This window comes from Panthera tigris, chromosome D4 (assembly GCF_018350195.1).
Source record: "Panthera tigris isolate Pti1 chromosome D4, P.tigris_Pti1_mat1.1, whole genome shotgun sequence".
Classification (NCBI taxonomy): domain Eukaryota; kingdom Metazoa; phylum Chordata; class Mammalia; order Carnivora; family Felidae; genus Panthera; species Panthera tigris.
Genome location: NC_056672.1, coordinates 29,813,505 through 29,837,486, shown reverse-complemented (window position 1 = coordinate 29,837,486; position 23,982 = coordinate 29,813,505). Strand labels below are relative to the sequence as shown.

General features: G+C 34.2%; 1 protein-coding gene across 5 annotated transcripts in view; it reads right to left on the bottom strand.

The window, feature by feature from the left end:
• ERCC6L2 (ERCC excision repair 6 like 2) overlaps positions 1 to 23,982 on the bottom strand; it is a 131,763-nt gene that overhangs the window by 58,887 nt on the left and 48,894 nt on the right. For all 5 annotated transcript variants that reach the window (XM_007089010.3, XM_042963685.1, XM_042963682.1 and 2 more), the window contains 9 exons: positions 19,902 to 20,095; positions 16,014 to 16,175; positions 15,393 to 15,600; positions 12,382 to 12,522; positions 11,238 to 11,351; positions 10,214 to 10,333; positions 3,951 to 4,022; positions 3,199 to 3,344; positions 427 to 522 (listed from right to left, as the gene is read on the bottom strand). In XM_007089010.3, the coding sequence (XP_007089072.3) occupies positions 427 to 522; positions 3,199 to 3,344; positions 3,951 to 4,022; positions 10,214 to 10,333; positions 11,238 to 11,351; positions 12,382 to 12,522; positions 15,393 to 15,600; positions 16,014 to 16,175; positions 19,902 to 20,095 (1,253 nt within the window). The remainder of the gene's footprint in view (positions 1 to 426; positions 523 to 3,198; positions 3,345 to 3,950; positions 4,023 to 10,213; positions 10,334 to 11,237; positions 11,352 to 12,381; positions 12,523 to 15,392; positions 15,601 to 16,013; positions 16,176 to 19,901; positions 20,096 to 23,982) is intronic.

Genomic DNA, 23,982 nt, shown 5'->3' with positions numbered 1-23,982 from the left:
GATCAAGACCTGAGCTGAGATCAAGAGTTGGATACTTAGGGGCACCTGGGTGGCTCAGTCGGTTAAGCATCTGACTTCAGCTTAGGTCATGATCTCACAGCTTATGAGTTCGGGCCTTGCATTGGGCTCTGTGTTGACAGCTCAGAGCCTGGAGCCTGCTTTGGATTCTGTGTCTCCCTCTCTCTCTGCCCCTCACCAACTCATGCTCGGTCTCCCTCTCAAAAATAAATAAACATCAAAAAAAAAAAAAAGAGTTGGACACTTAACTGAGTCACCCAGATGCCCCTTAAATGCAATTTTTTTAAATAAGGTTTTCTCTGTCTTCTAATCATAGTCATATTATAAAAGCAACTTAAGAGAATCACAAGGGGGTATTTTCAGATTCAAAGTATTTGCAAGTCACTTTAAATTTTGTCAGTATTATACCTGTCAATTGCTTGAAGATCATTGGCTGGATTCCAAGTAGGATCAAACAATACAACAACATTGGCACCAACAAAATTGAGGCCTAGTCCACCAGCCCTGAGGAAACAGAATTGGGCACATTCAAATAGCAAAAGCATAGTCATTGCCTTCTAATTCAATTGTGCCAGGTTTCTGTAACCAAATCAACACAATACTGCATTAACATCATAAAAGATGATTAAAACACAAACATGCCACAAACAAAACAGCTACAGAATAGTTTTTCTACCATTCTAGAATAATCCTAAAAGAAATTGACCATTAAAGCCCACGTAAATAGGTTGTACTGTTTTTTTTCATTGTTTTGGATATTCAAATACGATGCTGTAAGGTCTTCCTAACATAATTTTTTAAAATTGTAAGTATGGTCCAACTAAATAAAGTAATATACACATTTTTAAAAACCAAGGCAGGAGTAGATGCACTTCTTACTCCTCTCAGTAAGTGCAGCTTAAAATGCTGGGCATCATATATAAAATAAATGTAAGACCTGAAAGGTAGAGAGAACAAAGCATGGCTAGAGACTATAAGAACTAAGGAAGGACATGACAGTGAGTTCTCCAGCTTTGTTTTTGCTTAAAAATCCCAGACTGGGTTCTGGAGAAACCAGCAAACGAAATGCCAACAGTCAAGACCAAAAAAAAAAGACCCAAGAAAAGCCCTTTTCCTTTAGCTAAAGAACCAGGAAAGGTATAGACTTTTAACACAGAAAATGTTAGATAATAACCCGCCTATTTTTGTAAACACCATGGAAAAAAAATCTATGACCTGAATCCCAACCTGGTCAGTAAAGGCTGAGTGAGGAGATTAGATTTCCACTCTTGCTTGACTAAAATGGGGTGCCTCTCACCTCCACTCAGAGGATATCACAGAAGACTGAGGAACTGGGACATTCATTTCTGCCCAGCTATAACCCAGTCGCCTCTGTAATGTCAGTGGAGGCCGTACAGAAACAGTAATCAAGTGCCTCACTCTTAGGATGTCAATAAAAGCCAAGCAAGAAACATGGATTCCCATCCCTATGTGGCTGGCATGGTGTCTGGCTAAAATAGAGGGGGAAAGCCCCTCTATAGATAGATAAGCTCAAAATAAAAAATTACAAAATGTGTGAAGAAACCATGTACCATGAGCAAGAGCAAGAGGGAACAACAGAAGGATTAGCAGCCCCAATTCAGGAGTTAACAGAGCAAAAATACCATTTAAAAAGGGATTTTAAAAAATAATGATTGAAATTACTAAAGAAACAAAAGAAAAGCTAGAAAACATAAAGAACAAAATATAAGTAAAAATGATTAGGCAGATTTGAAAAATACCAATAGAGCTTTAAACATGAAAAATACAGTCTTTAAAAATTCACTGAATGGGTTAAATAGCAATTTCTAATGTAGAGATAATTAGGAGCCTTATGGCAGATCTCATCAAATTAGATGGGGGTGAGCAGACAAGGAATGGCAGATGACAGCTTGTCTAGAAGTTCTGTACTATTTGAAGTATTGTTGAAGGCGTTTGTTACTTTGGAAACATTATTTAAGAAATTAAGCATGTTTATGTACTTTATAAAACTTAACAGAAGACAATATCCTATGTCATTTAATGCTCGTAGGTAAGGGCTCATATGAGAAATTACTTCTTGAATCCATTCACAGGAAGATGGGAATCCAGAGCGTCTCTCAATGCAAGAGTTCAAGGAGAATTTCGGTGTTCAATAGTAAGTAGCGCATTCATCATATATATAATTTTATGCATTTTAAGTAATTTTTGTGTTGACTTTTTACATTTTACATATGTTTGCTTTTAACTTTTTTTAAAAAAAAATTATTATCCTTGAGAGAGAGAGCACAAACAGGGGAGGGGCAGAGAGAGAGGACAAAGGATCCAAAGCAGACTCTATGCCAAAGCACCCAGCCTGATGTGGGGCTCAAACTCACAAACTGTGAGATCATGACCTGAGCCAAAGTTGGACGCTCAATGACTGAGCCACCCAGGCACCCTGCTACGTTTGTTTTTAAAGTCCTCTGAAATTCTTTTTGCAAGATAGTGGGGGTAAATCTATAAAGTACTTATTACATTAGATGTCAAAAGTTAAGGATTTGTTGCCCCCCAAAAGGGATTAATCTTCTTAGGTGTTTATACTGGCATAAATCTTGCTCTAAAGTGTATATATTCTTTAAAAGGTTTTAATGAGAGATTCATAAATAGGTGTTAGAACTGACTTAACTTTTATAAAACCTATTAATGTAGAGCTGCTATGGTTGAGACCAGGTAGACAGAGGGAGGAAATACCTGGCCCACTAACCCTAGTGAACTCTCTAGGGCTGCTTGAGCATACTTTAAAAGCCACTGCTACAAATGATTCTTAGTTATTTGATTAATAACTCAATTACTCAATTAAGTCTGCCTGTTCTGACCACAGACATGAATAAAAACACTACCACAGAAAATTCCTGGGAGGAAACATCCATTTCTTTTGATTGTTATCTTTATAAACCCAGACATATAAAGAGAATCCAGTGATCATAAGGAAATTGAGAAAAAAGGTTAGGTAAAACTCAAGATATTGTTATTTCAGTCATAATTAATATAATAGCATTTTTGCTGCTTCTCCTCAAAGCCAAATAAAACAAGGCAATATAATCATAACCACTGAAAATTAATCCAGTAATAATTTTTAAATTACCCTAAATCTTAAAAGCAATTACATAAAAATCAAGTTATCAAATTTTATTTTCTTACATTGTGGAGACAAGGCAAATGTTAACATCTTGTGTACTGTTGAACTCTTTCACGATCTTGATTCTTTCCTCTGATTTCGTACTTCCATCAAGTCGTCGGTAATCAAGGCCAGCTGCCATACAGTATTGCTGCAGAACATCAAGTAACTAGAGAAAAGGTATGGAAATGGGCAAAAACAAATGTATGGTTTAATAAATTTCGTACCACTATAGAGAGAAGATTTACTAAGTATTAATAATTGCTGCTCACAAGTTCTTTCTTATAATCACAAGAGCAACAAATATTTTCCTGACTTCTGGCTTATGTATTTCTCCCCATTATCCTGAAACTGACTTTAATATTCACCAATGTTTGTTTTTTAAATCAATCTTTCAGGGAAAAAAAATCAAACTTTATTTTTTTTTGAAACTAAAACCAAATAAAAAGTATTGGCCAAATAATTTATGTAAGTGAATTTCATTATTTGTGCTATTTTCCAAGTTCTAAAATCTCTTACATGCCTTAAAGAACACTTTAATTATTAATAAAAACATCAACAGAGAATTAAAAATCTTTGAGTTTGCTCTTTGATAGTAATCTTGATATCATTTAGATTTAAGTGTCTGTTTTAAAAGTTGCTTATGTCACTACTATTTTCTACAGTATGTATAAGATAAAACTGTGGCTGGACACTGTTATGTCTCTTAGGATTATCTATGCCTCAAGAGCTAGGGCTGGGCCAATTAAGAGTATATACTTCAGAAGGAACTTACCTTGGTGGAAAAGGAGAAAAGAAGTATTTTATCTTTGTTTTTCCTACAATGATTTAAAAGCTGCTGAAGGACCTAGAAATGAACCACAGAAATCAACCACCAATGAACCAGTTCCAACTAAAAGCACACTTTATACATATAAACATCACTAGAGAATTTCTTAAAAATTATTTTTATACAACATAACCTCAGTCCTCTTTCCTAATTCCCTTCATTTTTGCCAAGTTAGAGAAATAAAGTATTAGATATTACATGAAATGTTATTCATCATCATACTGTCAATAATGAGGTAAGGTTCCCAAAGACTTTTGTTTCATCTCATCTGGTTTTAATAAAAAGGAAACATTTTAGATTATGGGATGCATTTAAATGAATTAATTTAATTTCCAAAAAACACTTTCTTTATACCTACAATATGTTCAGAAACTAAATTACAGAACAGCATTCCTTTTAGGAAGTATTTAAATTTTTTCTAGATAGATGTAATGAAATGTGTTTAATTACATCTAGGTCTTGATATTTGTTTTCTTAAAATAATCAGTCACATATACACCTCTTCTTATTTTATCCCCTCTGCTTCTCTATTTACAGTAAGTCCTGACTTCCAGATTTGATTCTGACCTCAAAATGTCAATAATTTGCCCCAAATACAGTGCTTTTAGGGAGGAAGCAAATAATTCAAACCTGTGTATAACAGTATCACTGTAATTTTTAAAATAGGCATTTCCACATCTGGCAGTGACAGTTCCAGAACACTGTGGAAAAATAATCCACAAAGTAAAGAAAAGGAATTTTCTGTACTAAGCCTAAAGTTTTTCTGAATTATGCAATAAACACTTCAGTTTTGTTTATTCACTGATAAGCATTTAAACTTAAACAAAAAATCATATTCAATATAACACTCTTTTAATAATTGACTAAGAGAAGATATAGTGCTAACTCTGACCCCCATGGTCCAATCCCTCTGAAAAAGCTATAGAAAAAAAAAAAGCTACTCAAATAACCAAACAGTGATAAAAATGTCACAGATCAAGTCAACATAATTTTAATACTTGCAAAACTTATAAAGTAAGTTTTGCATTAGCTTTATTTTTTAATAAAATAACTGATTCTGTATAAAGGATGTGAATTTGAACTTCACATAATACAATAACTTTTTAAAATTAAAGACTTTTTTAGAGCAATTTTGGATTTTCAGAAGAACAGAGTAAAATATACAGAGAATTTGCCCAGAATCCCTCTCCCGCATCTTATATCCCTGCCCCTCCCTACACAAAGTTTTCCCTATTATTAACATCTCGCATTAGGGTGGTACATTTGTAACAACTGATGGACGAATAAATTGTTATTAATAAATTATTATTATAAACTATTATTAAATTATTAACTATTATTATTAACTAAAGTCTGTTAACATTATTTATAATAGGGCTCATTCCTTGTGGTGTACATTCCATGAGTTTTGACAAATATATAATGACATGTATTCACCATTAAAGTATTATATGGAATTGTTTCACTGCCCTAAAAATTCCCTGTGCTCCATCTATGTATCCTTCCTTGCAAACTCCTGACAACCATTTATTATTTTATTTTCTCTACAGTTTTGCATTTTCTAGAATATCATAGAGTTAGAATCATACAGTAAGTAGCCTTTCAGACTAGCTTTTTTCACTTAGTAATATGCATTTAAGATGACCATGTCTTTTCGTAGTTTGATAGTTCATTTCTTTCTATTGTTGAATAATAGTCTATTGTCTGAATGTATCACAACTTATCTATTCATCTACTGAAGGACATCTTGGTTGCTTCCAAGTTTTGGCAATTATAAATAAAATTGCTAAAAGTATCTGTGTACAGGTTCTTGTGTGAACTAAGTTTTTAATTTACTTGGGTAAATATCAAGGAGTGCTGTAAATAACAATGTTCACACTAAGAAATCTTGAACGTAACTTTTCTCAAATTAGTCAAGCCTAGAGAAGAACATGACCCCTATATGATCCCAACAGCACTAAACTCGGTTTTCTAAGCCTTTTTCCCCACCCTTCACAGTAAGTGGCTCTGTGGTATTTCCCAAGGGAAGGGAAAATGAGGATTCTTATCAGGGGAATAAGTGCAATTTTTGACCATCTGCTTGAATAGTAGTTGAGGTCAAAAAAAGACCTTCACATTTAACAGAAAGAGCTGGAGTTCATGAGTATAGTTCTGAGGGTAGGAAGGGTACAGTGAGCATTATATCAACAAATAAATTGCAGCTGTAGGCTGACCTATAATAAGAGAAGCAGAACTAGTATCTTTCATCACTTGAATTCAAGAAGTACATGCAACTTGGATTTCTTAACCCCAGAGACAATAGATTACAAGCCTATACATTTTGTATCACGAAATTACCAGGTGATGTTGATAATCAAATGATGAAACACAATTTTAAAAATATAACCTTAGGTTATTAATATCAGTGTCTTTCTTGTTGGTGTTCTCTCACAAAGTAAATTATAGTCGCCTTTCACATATAAAGACATCAACCCAGACTCCATCAATAATTCATGCTTGCTTTTTCCCTTCTAAAACTCATAACAAAAAAAAGTAATAATTATTTTAATCAGACATTATTTCTAAATATACATTGAGTAGTTATAAAATTCCATTTAATATCAAGAGTAACTTTTTAGTGAAGAGTCACAATGAATGATATTTAAATATATAACAATAGATAATACAGTTTTCATAAGGAGGCCATGATTTCTGAAAATATTCTATTGGCTTGAATTATGGGATAATAAGTGCTCAGTTCCAAATTAATTGAGCTTTTTATATAGTTTTATTTAAAATAAATAAAGTCGGGGCACCTTGGTGGCTCAGTCAGTTGAACTTTCCACTCTTGATTTCAACTCAGGTCATGATCTCACAGTTTGTGAGATCAAGCCGTCAGGCTCTGTGCTGACAGCATGGAGCCTGCTTGGAATTCTCTTTCTCCATCTCTCTCTGTCCCTCCACCATTCGTTCTCTCTCTTTCGCTCCCAAAGTAAGTAAACATTAAATAAATAAATACGTAAATAAATAAAAGTCAATAAAATGGATGACAAAAATAGATTTATTATTGTTAGGAAATATTGGTAGGAAAATTACTACTATTAGGTTTGAATTATTTATTGTGATAATAAAACAGAATATTCTCACTAATACAAACTTATTTATTTAAAAATACACAACTCTCAACAAAGTGGGTATAGAGAGAACATACCTCAACATAATAAAGGCCATATGTGACAAGCTTACACCTAATGTAATATCCACTGGTAAAAACTGAAAGCTTTTCCTCCAAGATCAGGAATAAGACAAGGATGCCTACTCTTGTCACTGTTATTCAACACTGTACTGGAAGTCCTAGCTAGAGCAATAAGGCAAGACAAGGAAATAAAAGGCATCCAAATGGCAAAGGAAAAAGTAAAAGTGTCTCTGTTTACATATGGCATGATCTTATATATCAAAAACCTGGACTCCACAAAAAACTGTTAAAACTAAAAAATTCAGTAAAATTACAGGATACAAAATCAATCTACAAAAATTCATTGCATTTCTGTACATTAATAAGGAACCATAAGAAGAGTAAATTAAGAAAACAATCCCATTTACAAATGCATAAAAAAGAACCAAGTAAAAATAAATTTAACCAAGGAGATGAAAGACCTATACATTGAGAATGATAAGACACTGAAGAAGACACAAATAAATAGAAAGGTATTCAGTGTTCGTAGGCTGGGAATGTTGGAAAATGTCCATACTACTCAAAGCAATCTATAGATTCAATGCAATCCCCATCAAAATTCCAATGGCATTTTCCACAGAAATAAGAACAAACAACACTAAAATTTCCATGGACTCACAAAAAAACCTGAATAGTCAAAGCAATCTTGAGAAACAGCAACAAAACTGGAGGCCTTGTTGGAAACCACACTTCCTGATTTCAAACCATACTACAAAGTTATGGTACTATATGGTACTATATGGTACTGACATTAAAACAGACAGGTCAATGGAACAAAACAGAGAGTCCAGGAATAAACCCAAACATATATAGTCACTTAATTTATGACAAAGAAGCCAAGAATATACAAAGGGGAAAGGATACTCTCTTTAATAAATGGTGCTGGGAAAACTGGACAGCCACATGCAAAAGAGTGAAATTGATCTCGGTAAGACATCTGCACCCCCATGTTTACTGCAGCATTGTTTATAACAGCCAAGACTCGGAAAAAATATTAGGTGTCTATTGACAGATAAATGGATAAAGAAAACATGAAATACACATATACAACGGAATATTCGGTCATAAAAAAGAAATCCTGGCATTGCAACAACACGAATGACATTATGCTTCATGAAATAAGAGAGACCAAGAAATATAGATACTGTATGATCTCACTTATACGTGGAAACTAAAAAAAAAAAAAAAGTTTGAGGGGTGCCTGCATGGCTCAGTCGTTTGAGCGTCCGACTTTGGCTCAGGTCATGATCTCACCATTCATGAGTTCAAGCCCCGCATTGGGCTCTGTGCTGACAGTTCAGAGCCTGGAGCCTGCTTCAGATCTGTGTCACCCTCTCTCTCTGCTCCTCCCCCACTCACACTTTGTCTCTCTCTCTCTCTAAAAAATAAATAAAAAATTTAAAAAAATTTTTTAAAAAGTTTGAATTTATAGGTGCAGCAAACAGATTGGTGGTTGCCAGAAGCTAGGGGTGGAGGCAGGCAAAATCGATGAAGGTGGTCAAAAGGTACTTTTCAATTGTAAGATAAACAGGTGCTAAGGATTTAATGTACAGCATGGTGACTATAGTTAACAATGCCGTATTATATATCTGAATGTTGCTAAGAGAGTTGATCTTAATAGGCCTCATCATAAGAAAAAATAACTATGTGTGGTGATTGATATTAAATAAACTTATTGTCGGGGCGCCTGGGTGGCGCAGTCGGTTAAGCGTCCGACTTCAGCCAGGTCACGATCTCGCGGTCCGTGAGTTCGAGCCCCGCGTCAGGCTCTGGGCTGTCGGCTCGGAGCCTGGAGCCTGTTTCCGATTCTGTGTCTCCCTCTCTCTCTGCCCCTCCCCCGTTCATGCTTTGTCTCTCTCTGTCCCAAAAATAAAATAAAAAACATTGAAAAAAAAAATTTAAAAAAAAAAAATAAATAAATAAAAAATAAAAAAAATAAACTTATTGTGATTATTATTTAGCCATATACATATGTATCAAATCATTGTTTTGCACCCCTAAAACCAAAACAATGTTATATGCCAATTATATCTCAATTAAAAAAATACATACCCAAGTATTTAAGGTAATCTTCTTGGCTTTTATTCTATTTCATTGAATTTAGAGGTCCAAGTAAACTACACTAGGATGAATTTATGTAGATTAACTGCTAAAAATATTTCCAGGGTTTTAGAAACAACAACAACCTACCTCGAATTACTTCTTATTTTATTTATTTAGCCAAAAGAAATAACTTACTTTTTAAAAAATTAAACCATAAAGCTGAGAATTGTTCTGTAATAGTCTCTGAATCCATAAAGATTCTTGACAGTTATTAAAGAGTTAAACAAGCAAAGTCCGCTGCAAAAAGGCCGGAAGCTGTCAGCAATCATGCAGCTGTCACAGGCCTACGTCATGGGTGCAGAACCTAGCCATACTTTTCACACCTTCCCTTAGTAATATATCACCAAGGGCAGCACCTACAGGTCAGTTTCCTAGTGTACAACAAATGCTCCCTTGCCACAAATGAGATTAGCAACCTTCCAATACAGATTGGCAAGTGAAACCAAGAGGCAGAAAATTCAGTATAGACAGAAAGGTCTTGTCCACCTTGAACTCTTTAAGAAGTTCCTTTCTCTAAGTCCAAGCTATTGTATAGCCTCCTCCTAGTATTTGGCGTTAGCGTTTGTATTTCTGGTAGATTATCTCCTTAAACATTTGAAGACAAGCTATTATATATGCAGCACAACAGCGCACATTTTTAAGCAGGCATACGTCTAATACATTGATAAGAAGAGTCTAAAGTGTATCTGATGTAACCACTAAGTGAGAACCTACTGCATGTATGGTTCATTGTGAGCTAGTAAATGCTGACACAGCTACGCCAGTCATCTTTGGCCAGTCTCTTCTGAATGATTGAGTATCTGTTCTGATTAGTTGGTGTCCCTGTCACACTACTGATAAATATTTTGAATATCATCCTTGTGTGTATGCAGCCTGAGAGAAGAGCACTTACCTTCATTTTCCCACTGTATTTTGGGTCCGAGAGTGTTTCAAAGGCTGCATCTTTGCTTTTCTGCACAAAATCTGGGAATTTGGAAAATACCTGATCACATATCCTTTTGATAAGTGTTTCCTTAAGGGGAAAAGGTAGAAGAAAAGAAATTTCAACTTAACACATTTAAACCTATATAAATTGAGATTGCTTATGAAAAAAATTCTGTTTAGAAGGAACATATTACTTTGAAGATATTATCTTCTCTAAGTCAGACTAATAATTCAGAAAACCTTAAAGTGATAATGTTAATTACATATGGTTTTGATGAGTTCTGAGATAATGATAGGACTAATAATGTTATCATTATTCTTTTATGATTTCCAAAACAAGGAATCAAATACTTCCTAAAGAGCAAACAGTACTATCAAAGAACAATATTAAATTCTTATTAAATTTTAAAATTACATTTAAACAGCATTAAGATTATAACACAAAAAGAAAATAGAAAATCATTATGTAAAAAGCTTTAAAGAAGTTTTTTTAAATTTATGTTGTGCTCTAGAATAAGATACAATCGAAACGACCAAAGTAAATGATTGCATTTGTCTAAACTTTGAAATTACTCATTTATGCCAGCTTGGGAAATACTCGTAATATTTAATATACAGGTTATTATAAATACATTTTAATCCAATAGATTGAACAGATGGAATTAGACACATGATTAGTGGAAGAGGACTGACTCATCAAATATCTTACTTAGTAATTACATCAAAATATGTTAGGAAAACGAATATATGAACGTTATCACAGGTATAAAAAAAGAACTGTTATTTTAACTTAGGCTTTAATTTTCTCACTTCAATTAAAAACATATGAGCATATATTTCTTTGACACCTAAATTTAAAAATGAGCAAGTTCAGTTTCCTCTTTAATTGCATACAAAAATAAAGATATCTTTATTGGCTAAGACATTTTATATCAAATATAAAATCTTTATACCAGTAGCATCATGAAGAAGTACAAAAAGCCAACTCAAACCTGTTGTTTGGAGGTGCTAGCAGTCTGCAGTAGTGCAACATGGTTAGCTACCTTTTGAAGGACTGCAAGGTAACTGAAATACAAGGTTTTCACTGTTTCGCCATGTGAATTGGTCTGTAACCAGAAAGACAGAAAATAAAAACAGCAAGCAACTAACATGGCTATGTAACTACTTACTTCATGAAATCTATCACTTACACTAGTATTTATCATCTGGTTACTACTAGCACAATACATTTTGAGAAAATAATGGTCAACTGTTACACAAAATATCCATGCATCACTAATGTGGAATCATACTTTTGGTGAACCATAATACAGTGATGTTTAAAAAATAAAAAAAAAAGAGGGGAGAAAGTCCTCATTTCAGAAAGTATTTATCCTCATGACACACAGTGATAGAAATGCTGCCAGAAGAGGTCCCTGGTAAATAAAACTATGGCATGGAGGCAGGGCTGTAACAGAGCCCTTCACTATTCTCATTTATATTCCAAGGCTTCCTAGGAAACTGTGCATTTACAAAAGAGTGAGGTGGCTAAAAACAGCAAAATAAATGAGAGGTGGAACAAATATCAATCTAGAGAAATATTTATTTAGGGTCCCTCTATGTACATGGATATTTGATAGATAACTTGATAATAAAATAGGTGAAAACGGGCAGGAAATATAGATAGGTTAAAAAAATACAAAGTAATATTTGTTTCTAAATAAAAATAAAATACTCTATTATACCAAAACACAGTTCTTATTAATATTCTATCAGAATATTTTAAGCCTGCTATCAAAGAGTAAGTTTATTAGTAAGGGATAATGAGAAAGTTTTAAAAATTAGATGCAATTTCAAGATGAAAGTAGGCTACTTTCTAATAAAAGTTGAAAGGGAGGATATCAAATTGAAGCTACTAGTTTCTGAGAGCTACTGAAAAACTGGTTTATTGAAAAGATATATGAATATTGTATTTTGCTATGATTACTATTTGATATTGTAAAATATTTTTGAAAACTATTCCTTTTTATTAACTTATGGTTTCTAAATTTAGGGAACTGAGGAAAAGTTATTTTATCTGCTCCTCACTCTTACAGTAGAATAGACAACTGTGTAATCAAAACCAAGACTGTGAATATACCACACAGACATGCTTGCCTTGAAACAACAATTTCTCTTTTTCCGGCCACTGTTACAGCTACAAGGCTCAGAAGACTGAAGTATCAAAGTCACATCTTTTGTTTCTAATACTGTTTGATAGACAGCTTTCTGAAAATCTGTCAGAGAACAATACACCATCTGCCAAGATAAAACACAAGGTGATTATCGGTACTTTTTTATAGTAGTAATAGTCACAATGCACATCAGATTTTATAAATTTTAAGAGTGATAACTGCTGATAAACTATTTTTCTTTTAGATACATTATTATGACAAATTCTCCTGATTTTCCTATACTCTTTGCTACCATCTTACCCTAAACTACATAAATAGAACTTTATTTTCAAATAAATCTCACAGAACTTTTTTTTCAACTGAAAGGAATCAAAATATGAAAAAATAAGTGAAGTGTTTTCCGTATATATTTCTATATAGAATGTACTCTATATTTCAGGGTTTCATACTATTAGCCCATCATGCAAATATATGACTACAGTTCAGGTCAGATAAAAAAGTAGATGAGAAAAGGGAAAACCTTAGAACAATAGTATGAATAATATTTAATGAATTACTTGAAAATTTATACTAAAAACAGCATAAAGTATTTGTATTTTATATCCTGGTATAAATTTCTAATATTAGTAAAGGTAAGAATTAAAAAATACACATAAAACAACTACAAGTTTCTATTTTGTGTCCAATTCCAAGAAAAGAAGAAAATATGATAAAATAATGCCACTAAGTTATGTGGGATATAATTTACCTTAGATTTCTAGTAGCACTGGAAACTGGTAAACGTCTTCTAGATGTAGCTCTATATAATCAGGGTCATAAAACTCATAATAAGATTTTGAAAAATGTGAACAAAAAGGAAAAACCATCTATCTATAAATATTTATGTGTTTATATCACTACAACAGAATAGTATTGCTAAAAAATGACAAATTCTGTTGTTTCTTTTGCTATAAAGAAGCTTTTTAGTTTGATTAACCTCACTTTTAAAATTTTTGCTTTTGTTGCTTATGCTTTTGATGCCATATTCAAAAAAATCATCAGCAATCATCACAAGATCAACGTCAAGGAGCTTTTTCCCTGTTTTTCTAGGAGTTTTACAAGATCACATCTTGTGTTTTAATCTTTAACCCATTTACAGTTACTTTTTGTGAGTAGAAGATAGGAGTCCATATAAATATACAATTTTCCCACTGCCGCTTATTGAAAAGAGCATCTTACTGAGTATTCTTGGCTCCCTTGTCAAATATTAGTTGACTGTATATACATGGGTTTATTTCTGGGCTCTTTATTCCACTCTACTGGTCTATGTGTCTGTTTTTATGCCAGTACCATACTGTTTTGATTACTATAGCCTTGTAATATAGTTTGAAATCAGGAAATGTGACACCTGACAACTTAGCTGTTCCTGCTCAAGATTGCTTTGGCTATTTTGGGGTATATGGTGGTTCCATACAAATTTTAGGATTGTTTGTTCTATTCCTGAAAAAAACTGCCATAGGAATTTTTATAGGGATTGCATGGACATTTTAACAATACTAATTCTTCCAATCCATGAACATGAGTATCCTTCCATTCACGTGTGTCTTCTTCAATCTCTTTCATCAGTTTCTTACAGTTTTCAGTGTATAGGTCTTTCACCTCCTTGGTTAAATTTATTCCCAAGTATTTTAAAACAGGTAGTAACATTTACTAAACACTTCTTACACGCCACACACTTCAGAGCAACCATGTGAGGCAAAAACTATCACCATTCACATTTAACAGATGGGAGCCAAGGTTTGAGAGACTTAGCAAATTGCTCAAGGTCATAAAACTCGTAAGTAGGGAGCCAGGATTCAAGCCTATAATATTTGACTCTAGAGCCCAAGCTTTAGACACTCTGTGCACAACTCTTTCTTCATATTTTAGTTGTTGCTCCTACTGGATAGACAAATAGCATACATAAGATTGCACAAAATATTTTTAAAAGTGAGGGTTCATTAAGTATTCCAATTAAATGACAATATCTGCTTTAGATCAAAAAGTCAAATGTTGGGGCACCTGGGTGGCTCAGTTGGTTAAGCATTCAACTCTTGACTTCAGCTTAGGTCATGATCTCACAGTTCATGAGACTGAGTCCTGTTGTCAGGCTCGGCAATGCGTGGAGCCTCCTTGGGATTCTCTCTGCCCTCCCCTGCTCACACTCTCTCTCAAGAATAAAGAAATGAACTTAAAAAAAAAAAGTCAAACACTTTATCATTTTCCCCAACTTGCACATCAGTAACATATTTTCCTTTCAAGTCTATCTTTTTAAAGTAATAATCAACAGGACATCCTAAGACTAGAGAGTATTTGATAGCATTGCCCTTATTTGGGACAACATTAATTAAACTTAGTTCATGGTAATTTATAAAACCTTTTTTCCATTACCTGAGCAAGAAGAACTACCAGATTAAAAACTATACAAGAGGACCACAACATTAAAAAAAAAAAAATCTCTTAAGGTTTACTCTTCAAATGTTCTTAAATAATTAACAGAATTTAATTATAACTTTCCTAAAGTTCTTCAAACTAAGTTAGTTGTATAACTGCAAATGGCCTTCTAAAAAAAAACAAAGCTTTTAATCACTGTGGTCCTATAGCTGTAATTAAGGTCTCATGGAATATACTGGGCTGTGGATAGTAGACAATATATGAAGGATAAAATATGAATGGATAACAAATTAGGGACAGAGCTTTTCTTTTCCAACTGAGGAAGAACTGCAGCAAAAGCCTTCTTATAAGAGAAATGAATTTAATGCATACTAACAATAAACCTGCTAGCTAACCTGCTAGATTGGGTTCAATTAACATTTTCTGAAATTTTGCACATAATATTTTTTTCCATACTACTCAGGCAAAAAAAACCCTATATTCATAAAATACCATAGGAGACAGATTTTCTTTTAAAAAGAATTTTTTCAGGAAAAAAATAAAATATGAGAAATTAATAATTTAAACAAATGCAGTCCTCACCCGGTCTTCCTTCTTAGGCAACTGATCCTTGATTAGAGTCTTGGTACGCCGGAGAAACCAGCCAGACATCTTCTTTGCAAGCCTTTGCATGGCCTTTCGGCCAGTAGCTAGTTCTCTTTTTGTTGCTGTGTGTCTCTGACCATGTTCTACTGGGTCAGAAAACTGCTTCTTGAAGTAGATCCTACTACCTAAAAGTCCTGGCACAGCCCTATATAAAGGCAATAACAAAAATATTAGGGCTTTGGTCAATTATCTAAAAAGAAACACACTGACTTCTTTCTGAGTCTAAGAAATATACTAAGTCGCTTGTTCATGAATAGTAACAATAACAAAATAAAACAGAGTGTTCTTTCTTTATGACAGTTTCAGTAAATAACTATAAGATGACAGAATTGGTAAATAAGTTCAGATATTTACTTCAAGGACCGAGACTAATATATAAAGAAAGGTTTTCATGGGACTCTACTCTGTATATCATGTTTGGGACAAATACATCTGTAAACATAGCTATATTTGGGTCCCCCCCTCCCCACTCCAGAAACTATTAATTAGCAAACAAGGTAACAGTAAGTTAAAGAAATATTAAAAATTTTCCAAAACATAAAAAGTGTTTTTACTCACCAGTCCATAACACACCACAGTTCTTTCATGTTGTTCTGAAGAATGGTTCCAGTGAGGCCAATGCGGACATTACATTTTAAAGCTTTCATAACTTCTGTTACTCTAGCCTTTGGATTCTTAATTCTATGAGCTTCATCCACAATGACAGCTGACCATTCCAAACTACAAAGTGAGAAAAAAGGGGGAAAAAGTTTAGAAAACTTATCCTACATGGTTAATGAATACCTTATTACATTTATGTAAGTGCAGAACATCTTTTGGGGTCATATAATATGTTAAATAAAAGTTCAAGTTCTGGAATTAGGTGGTCAAAGTTTAAATTTAATGTCTACCACTGACAGCTGTTGTAGGCTTAGGTGAGTTACTTCTCCATGCCTCAGATTACCCCTGTCTTTCTGACAGCTTTCTTGAAACAGGAGCATACTATTATTAGCTTCTAAGTGAAGTAAAGTCAAATCCTAGATCTGACAAAAATGGTAAATCTAAATCAACTTTAATAAATATATCAAATGTAAATGGATTAAACACTCCAAATAAAAGGCAGGTTATCAGAATGGATAAAAAAGCAAGATCGAACTATACATTAACCACTAAAGGCTCACTTTAAATATATAAAAATATATTCAAATAAAAAGATAGCAAATGATAAATATTCAGTAAGTACAAGAAGACTATATTGTCTATATTGATATCAGATAAAACTTCACAATTATTAGCTATAAAATGGAGCATGTTTTTTAAAGATAAAAGGATTAATTCATAAGAAAAAATACTAACCATAAATGTGTGTGTACCTAATAAGAGTTTCAAAACACTGTATATAAATTGAAAGCTGACAGAACTGAAAGGAGAAATTTAACAATACTCAAGTATAATTGAAGATTCCAACATTCCTGTCTCAGAAATTGTAAAACTAGAAAATCAGTAAGAAAGAGAACACTTAAGTGTTAACAGCTCCTAACTTGACTTTATTGATATTTATAGAATACTACACCTAACAACTGTAGAATAAACATTTTTTTCATGAATACATAGGCCAGAAAATGCAAATTATACAACAGAATACCACCACAGACACACTAAAATATCTAAAAACAAAAAGACCGACGATGCTAAATGTTAGTGAACATACAAAGTAACTGAAGTCTTGTAGATCACTAGTTGGAATAGAATGATACAACCACTCAAGAAAATGGTTTGGGAGTTTCTTCTAAAGTTATACTTAACCATAAAACCCCAAAATTCCACTCCCAGGAAATGAAAATATGTCTACCCAGGATAAATGAAAATGTATGTTTAAAAAAAGGCTTATACATAACTATTCCTTACAGTTTTACTTATAATAATGAACTGGAAAACCCAAATATAAATATCCATCCTCAAATAAATGGGTAACAAAATATGGTATACTCATAAACTGCAATACAACTCAACATTAAAAAAGAACAAATACATTCAATAGCACGGATGAATCTCAAAAATATTATGGTGAGCAAAAGATACCAGATACAACAGTTCTAGAATCTAGAAATCCAAGATCAAGGTGTTGGCAGGCTTGGTTTCTTCTGAAGCCTCTCTCCTTGGCTTAAAGATGACTGCCTTCCTGCTGTGTCCCCATGTATTCTTTCCTCTGTGCACTTAAATTCCTGGTATCTCTTTCTCTTCTAAGGACACAAGGCAGATTGGACAAGGGCCTCACCTTAACGGCCTCATTTTGACTTTATTGCTTCTTTAAGAATATTTTCTCCAAATACAGTTACATTTTGGGGTCCCTGAGGTTGGCACTTGAACCTACAAATTTGGAGGGGACATGATTTAGCTCAAAATAAGCCTCTAACTGGTCTTTCTCCATTTAGTTTGGCTCTCCTTGGTCTGTATACACAACAACTAGACTACTTATAAAATGCAAATCTAGGGACATCTGGGTGGCTCAGTTAGGTGAGTGTCTTGGTTTCAGCTCAGTCATGATCTCATGGTTCATGAAATTGAGGGAACTTTCTCTCTTTCAAAATAGATAAATAAGGGGCACCTGAGTGGCTCAGTTGGTTAAGTGTCTGATTCTTGGTTTTGGCTCAGGTCATGATCTCAGTTTTGTGAGTTTAAGCCCCACACTGAGCTGACAGTGCAGAGCCTGCTTGGGACTTTCGGTCTCCCTCTCTCTCTGCCCCTCACCCACTCACGCTGTCTCTGTCTCTCTCAGGATGAATAAGTAACTTAAAATAAATAGATAAATAAACCTTAAAAAATAAAATAAAATGCAAATCTGACCATTTTTATCATATTAGTAATCTACTGAAAACATTTCAAGGGTACTCTATCATTCTAAGAATAAAGACCCCTAGGGGTGCCTGGGTGTTCTGTCAGTTAAGAGTCCAACTCTTGAATTTGGCTCAGGTCATGATCTCACAGTTCATGGGGTTCAGGCCCCACATGGGGCTCTGCTCTGGCAGCATGCAGCCTGCTTGGTATTCTCTCTCTCCCTCTCTCTTTCTCTGCCCTTCTCTCTCTCTCTCTCTCTCTCTCTCTCTCCCTCTCAAATAAATATTTAAAAAAAAGAATAGGGGCGCCTGGGTGGCTCAGTCGGTTAAGCGTCCGACTTTGGCTCAGGTCATGATATCACAGTTCAGGAGTTCAAGCCCCGTGTTGGGCTCTGTGCTGACAGCTAAGAGCCTGGAGCCTGCTTTGGATTCTATGTCTCCCCGTCTCTCTGCCCCTCCCCCATTCACTCTGTCTCCCTCTCTCAAAAATAAATAAAAACATTAAATTTTTTTTAAAAAAACTAAAAAAAAGAATAAAGATGCTTAGCTCTCCAGACAGCTTTCAATACCCTTTATGATGTTCCTTGCTTACCACACTGTTGTTGTCTCCCAGCCACTTTCCTCTTACACGTATGCTGCAGCCATGAGATACAGAAAGCATCAAAACTGCTTTCATTTATTCAAAAGTAATGTGATCTTTATTGTTTGAAGGCCTCTGCAAATGCTGCTTGTTCCCTCTTCCTGCATTACTCCCCTACTCTTCAACTCTTACTTATCCTTCAATTCTTTTTTTTTTTTTTTTTTTTAAGTTTATTTATCTTGAAAGAGAGAGAACATGCACAAACAGGGGAAGGGGAAAGAGAGAGAGGCAGAGAAAGAGACAATCCCTGCCGGCTCTGCACTGGCGGTGTGGAGCCCAACACGGGGCCTCAAACTCACAAACCGTGAGATGATGACCTGAGCCAAAATCAAGAGTCACACATTCAACCCGACTGAGCCACCCAGGCACCCTTCGTCATTCAATTCTTATCCAGCTCATAGGTCATCTTCTCTGGGAAGCTCCCTGACAACTCTCCTCACTCTGCAGCAAAGTTAGGTTCCTTATGTTCTTTCTTACAAAGGATGCTCCCACTGCATCCTTTCTTACATACTGCAACACTCATATGCCTTTATAATTATGTCTCTAGATGCCTCATTAAAATCTTAAGATGCAGGTAGGCATTAAGTCAGTTCATTTCTTTTGGGTACTTATAGTCCTGGAATACTGATTCTCAATATGTTTATGTATTTTTTGCCAATATACATTCACAACAAACTCCCATAATTAAAATCACTCATGAAAATCACCATCTTAGTCTAGAGGTGCCATATGCATAAAAGGTTGTACATGAGATTTAGGACAGTCTTACCCTTCTGTAACAGGCATTGTTTGGAGAGGGAATAAAGGAAATACAATGGACTGTATAAAATCTGAAGGTTTTTCCTTCTTAGAAAATAAGTTATTATAAATTAGTTCAATAGTTCTTAAATGAAATTAAATTATGCTATGGATATTTGGAGCTTTTTTGAAAATCACAATATAAAGGGATGTAAACAATATTAATGTAATCATTCTCATTATTCCCATTACCTGTTCAATTCATCCAGACATAAGCGCAGTGTTTCATAAGTTGTTAGAGCAATTTCACATTTCCTCTGCTTTACACGAATCAGTTCATAGTCTTTTTTGTTACCATGTAAAACAGTGACTCTGAAATATCCCCAGGTGTCCAATTCATCTCTCCAGTTGTAGAGTACAGAAAGAGGAGCAACTATTAAGAACATCTAAAAGAAGAAGAAAAAAATTATGATATATTTTTTAAATGAAAAAAAAAAAAAAAAAGAAATCCAGAATACCAATAGTCCTATTCTTTAGTTTCTGGCACTGCAGTTAATAAGAATAAATACAACTTAGTGATTGGATATATCTGGATATAGAAGACTGTCAAAAATACTTTGTCATCCACTTCTCTTTTATTAGGATAAAACAGATATCTAACTCTGTCCAAAGGAAGAGTTGTTTTTTATTTCCCCCCTCTCCCCGCCAAAAAAAAAAAAAAAAAAGGAGCTGAGAGATAAGAGAGAAGCAATTTTCCAAAAGAGAAGAGTATAATCAGAACCCAAATAATAACTTCAAGAGCCAAGGGGGTAATATATAAAGCAGGACAGGTTTTTTTCTTGAAATACATGGTTTTCTGAAGCTCTTTCCTTTGCATTGCCCTAGTCCATTTCCTCTTTCCCTCTTTCAGATACTGTCAGTTGGAGACCTGGAAAATTCATTAGAAAATTGAAGCAATTAGAAGAAAACCGTTACCCCTCTTACCATTAGGTCAATAATCTACCTGTATTTATTTTCATGTATTCTGCCCTCCCACACATTACCATGGATGAATTGTCCATGTTCTTATCTGAAAATAAACCTTAAACTTACACAGTGGCTGCCATCATTTCTTGCCAACATAAAATCAATGCTGGAGAAATTGCCTCCAACTGCCCTATGAGATTCACTTTCCCTTTTTAATGTACCACATCCATCCACAAGCGAGTAAGTTCTAATTTCTCCCAGAGTTAAAAAACAAAACAATACCCCAAATCCTCTTCCTTAAACGTATAACTCTCTTCAGCTATCCCCTATTACTTTACCATCTTTATAGCAACGATCCCTACGAGTTATCAATACTTACTGTTTTTACTTAATCTCCTCCAGTTCTCCCTTGAATTCATATAAATGGGACTTATGTCCTAGCCCTCCAACCAAAGCAGTCCTTGTGAAGATTAACAATGTATCTGTGTTTAGTTTTCACATGAATATTTTGGGGTTCCACTGAACTTCCCTTGTACTAACCCCAAATCCTGCTGTCATCACCCATTTTAATTTTTTAATGTTTTTATTTCTCACTATTATCACTCTTTCTAAGCTATTATATTTAATAGTGTTACAAGTTTCTTTCCTAAAGTTTTATATTTGTCCTACTCGATAAAGATCAGCAAATCAAACATACTGAAAATTTTCAGTTTAGCAAAAATTAACTAATACAATACTAGTCTAAATCTTGCTCTCTCTTCTATGAAATATTTCAGCTAGGCCATTTGTCAGGTATAAGAATTCAAAGCTGTGATTGTATTTTGGAAAGAGAAAGAAGAAAGAACAGAAGATTAACCTACTGAATGGCAGAGTTCCTTTTTCCCACCCCAACATCAAACACACATAAATACTTTCTTGTCATACTTGATTCATCTCAAATACTTTTGCCTTTGGTTTGGAGTTTATCCTATGAATTCTATTATTCTCTTACCTTCAAATACAAAATCTGGGATACAAATACTAAGTCCAAGTATAGTCTCATCCCATCCCCCCCATTTCTGTTATTACAAAATGAAAATGATGGGTCCAAACTCCATCTGAGCACTTTGAGCAGTTTTCCACTTCAGATATCATTCATCAAAGTTGCCAATGAATCTAAAGATTCTTAGAATCAGCCCTAAGATTCAACAAGTTTTAAAACGAAGACATTTCTTATTATTGGTCTTTGAAATTGCAAAAGGTAAATAAAATAGTTCAGTAACTCATTTTAGTACTGAGAGGTCAGAGAACTGAGTTATGCCATTTGCAAAGTCCAGAGAATGTATATAAGAAGAATGTAAAGTCTTTACTACCATGCTATGAATAATATTTCATTTAGCAAGCCTTACTTAAGCACAAGATGTCAAAACAATAAAATGGAAAGCAGTGTCCAGCTGCTAAGTCACTGCACATAAAACAACATTATTTGTTATTCTGAAGCTAAGAAACAATTTTATAAAACTAGATCTAAAATGTAATATACATAGAATTAAAAGTTGCTCACTTAAATATTACTAATACCAACAGAGGCCACATTTAATCCTTCAACTAGAGAATACTGAATTACTTTTATCTCTTTCAACAAATCTAGTTCAATAATTGAAACACATGCTTTTAAATCTTGAATCTTCTTGTACTATGGCTTTAGGAAAATGATGTGATGTGGGCTGTGACAAAATAACCAAAGATGTTTTTCATGTGATGATTTCTGTGGTAGGAGGTACAGTATTAACGATAATTACCATACCATTATTGAGCACTTGCTGTATACCAAGGACTGTGCAAAGTAGTTGACAAATATTAACACAAGGACTTTACATAGAAATGCTACAAAGTAGGAGTATTTAGTATTTTCCTAATAAAGGATGAGATGAGATAACTAAGGTGTAGAGATGTTAAATAACACACCCAAGGTCCTACTCCTATTAGATGGCAAAATAAGTATCTGAACCCATGTCTGTCTAATTCTAAAACTCAGCCACTACTATATATCATATTAGTATTGTAATTTGCAAAGTCCATGACCATGAGATACAGAGCTCTCTTATTTACCACTATAACTCCAGAACTTTGTATAGTGTTTAAAAACAAAGGTGTTCAAATGATAAATGAAATAATAAATGCAACAATCCATGTCAGTGCCAGAATAGAAACAGCAATGTATATTTAGAGAACAACAATAGACAAACAGAACCAAAGCAAAGGTCTCACATGGGAGGAAGTGAAGATATCAAAGTGAAAAATAATACGTACCTTTACAGAGAGAAACTATAGACCATAAAATTGAAATTTTTGCCATACATAACTCAAAGTTCTAAAAAATATTCCCTGTAATTACCTCTACAATGTTAATTCCTTAAAAAAATGCCAAACCTTAAGAAAGAAAGAAAGAAAGAAAGAAAGAAAGAAAGAAAGAAAGAAAGAGAAAATGCCAAACCTGGAGTGCCTCGGTGGCTTAGTCAGTTACACATCCAACTACTGATTTTAGCTCAGGTCATGATCTCATGGTTCATGGGATTGAGACCCATGTCAGCTTCTGTGCTAACAGTGCGGAGCCTGCTTCAGATCCTCTGTCCCTCTCTCTCTCTGCCCCTCCCCACTCATGTGTGTTCGTTCTCTCTCACACACACACAAAATAAACAAACTTTAAAAAATTTTTATTAAAAAATGCCAAAACTAATTAATTTAAACCCTATAATACGTAATTGATAACTTTTCCTTTGGAATACTGTGGCTGCCCAGAGTTGGGCTCTGTGCTGATAGCTTGCAGCCTGGAGCCTGTTTCAGATTCTGTGTCTCCCTCACCCTCTCTCTCTTCCCTATTCCTCTCACGCAGCCCCTCTCTCTCTCAAAAATAAACATTAAAAAATTAATATATATTATATATGGGAATTTAAGTTTAGAATCCATTCTAGTCATGAGCCTCTCCAAATCTTTTTTTTTAAAGTTTATTTATTTTGAGAGAGAGCACACGGGGGGGGGGGGGGGGGGCAGAGAGAGAGAATCCCAAGCAGGCTCCACACTGTCAGCACAGAGCCTGTTGTGGGGCTCAGTCTCACAAATTGTAAGATCATGACCCAAGCCGAAATCAAGATTCAGATGTTTAACCAACTGAGTCACCCAGGTGCCCCCAAATCTTTTTTTTAAAGTAGCAGAAGAATTTTACCAAAACTTGACATTCTTTAAAAATATAAAATTACAGACCAATAGCACTTAAATTAATGGACACCAAACCAATAGATCTCAAATCTTGCAATTAAATAAATAAGGTATGAAAATGGAAATGACAAGTAAAAGTATAAATATTAATAGAAAATATATGTAAAGC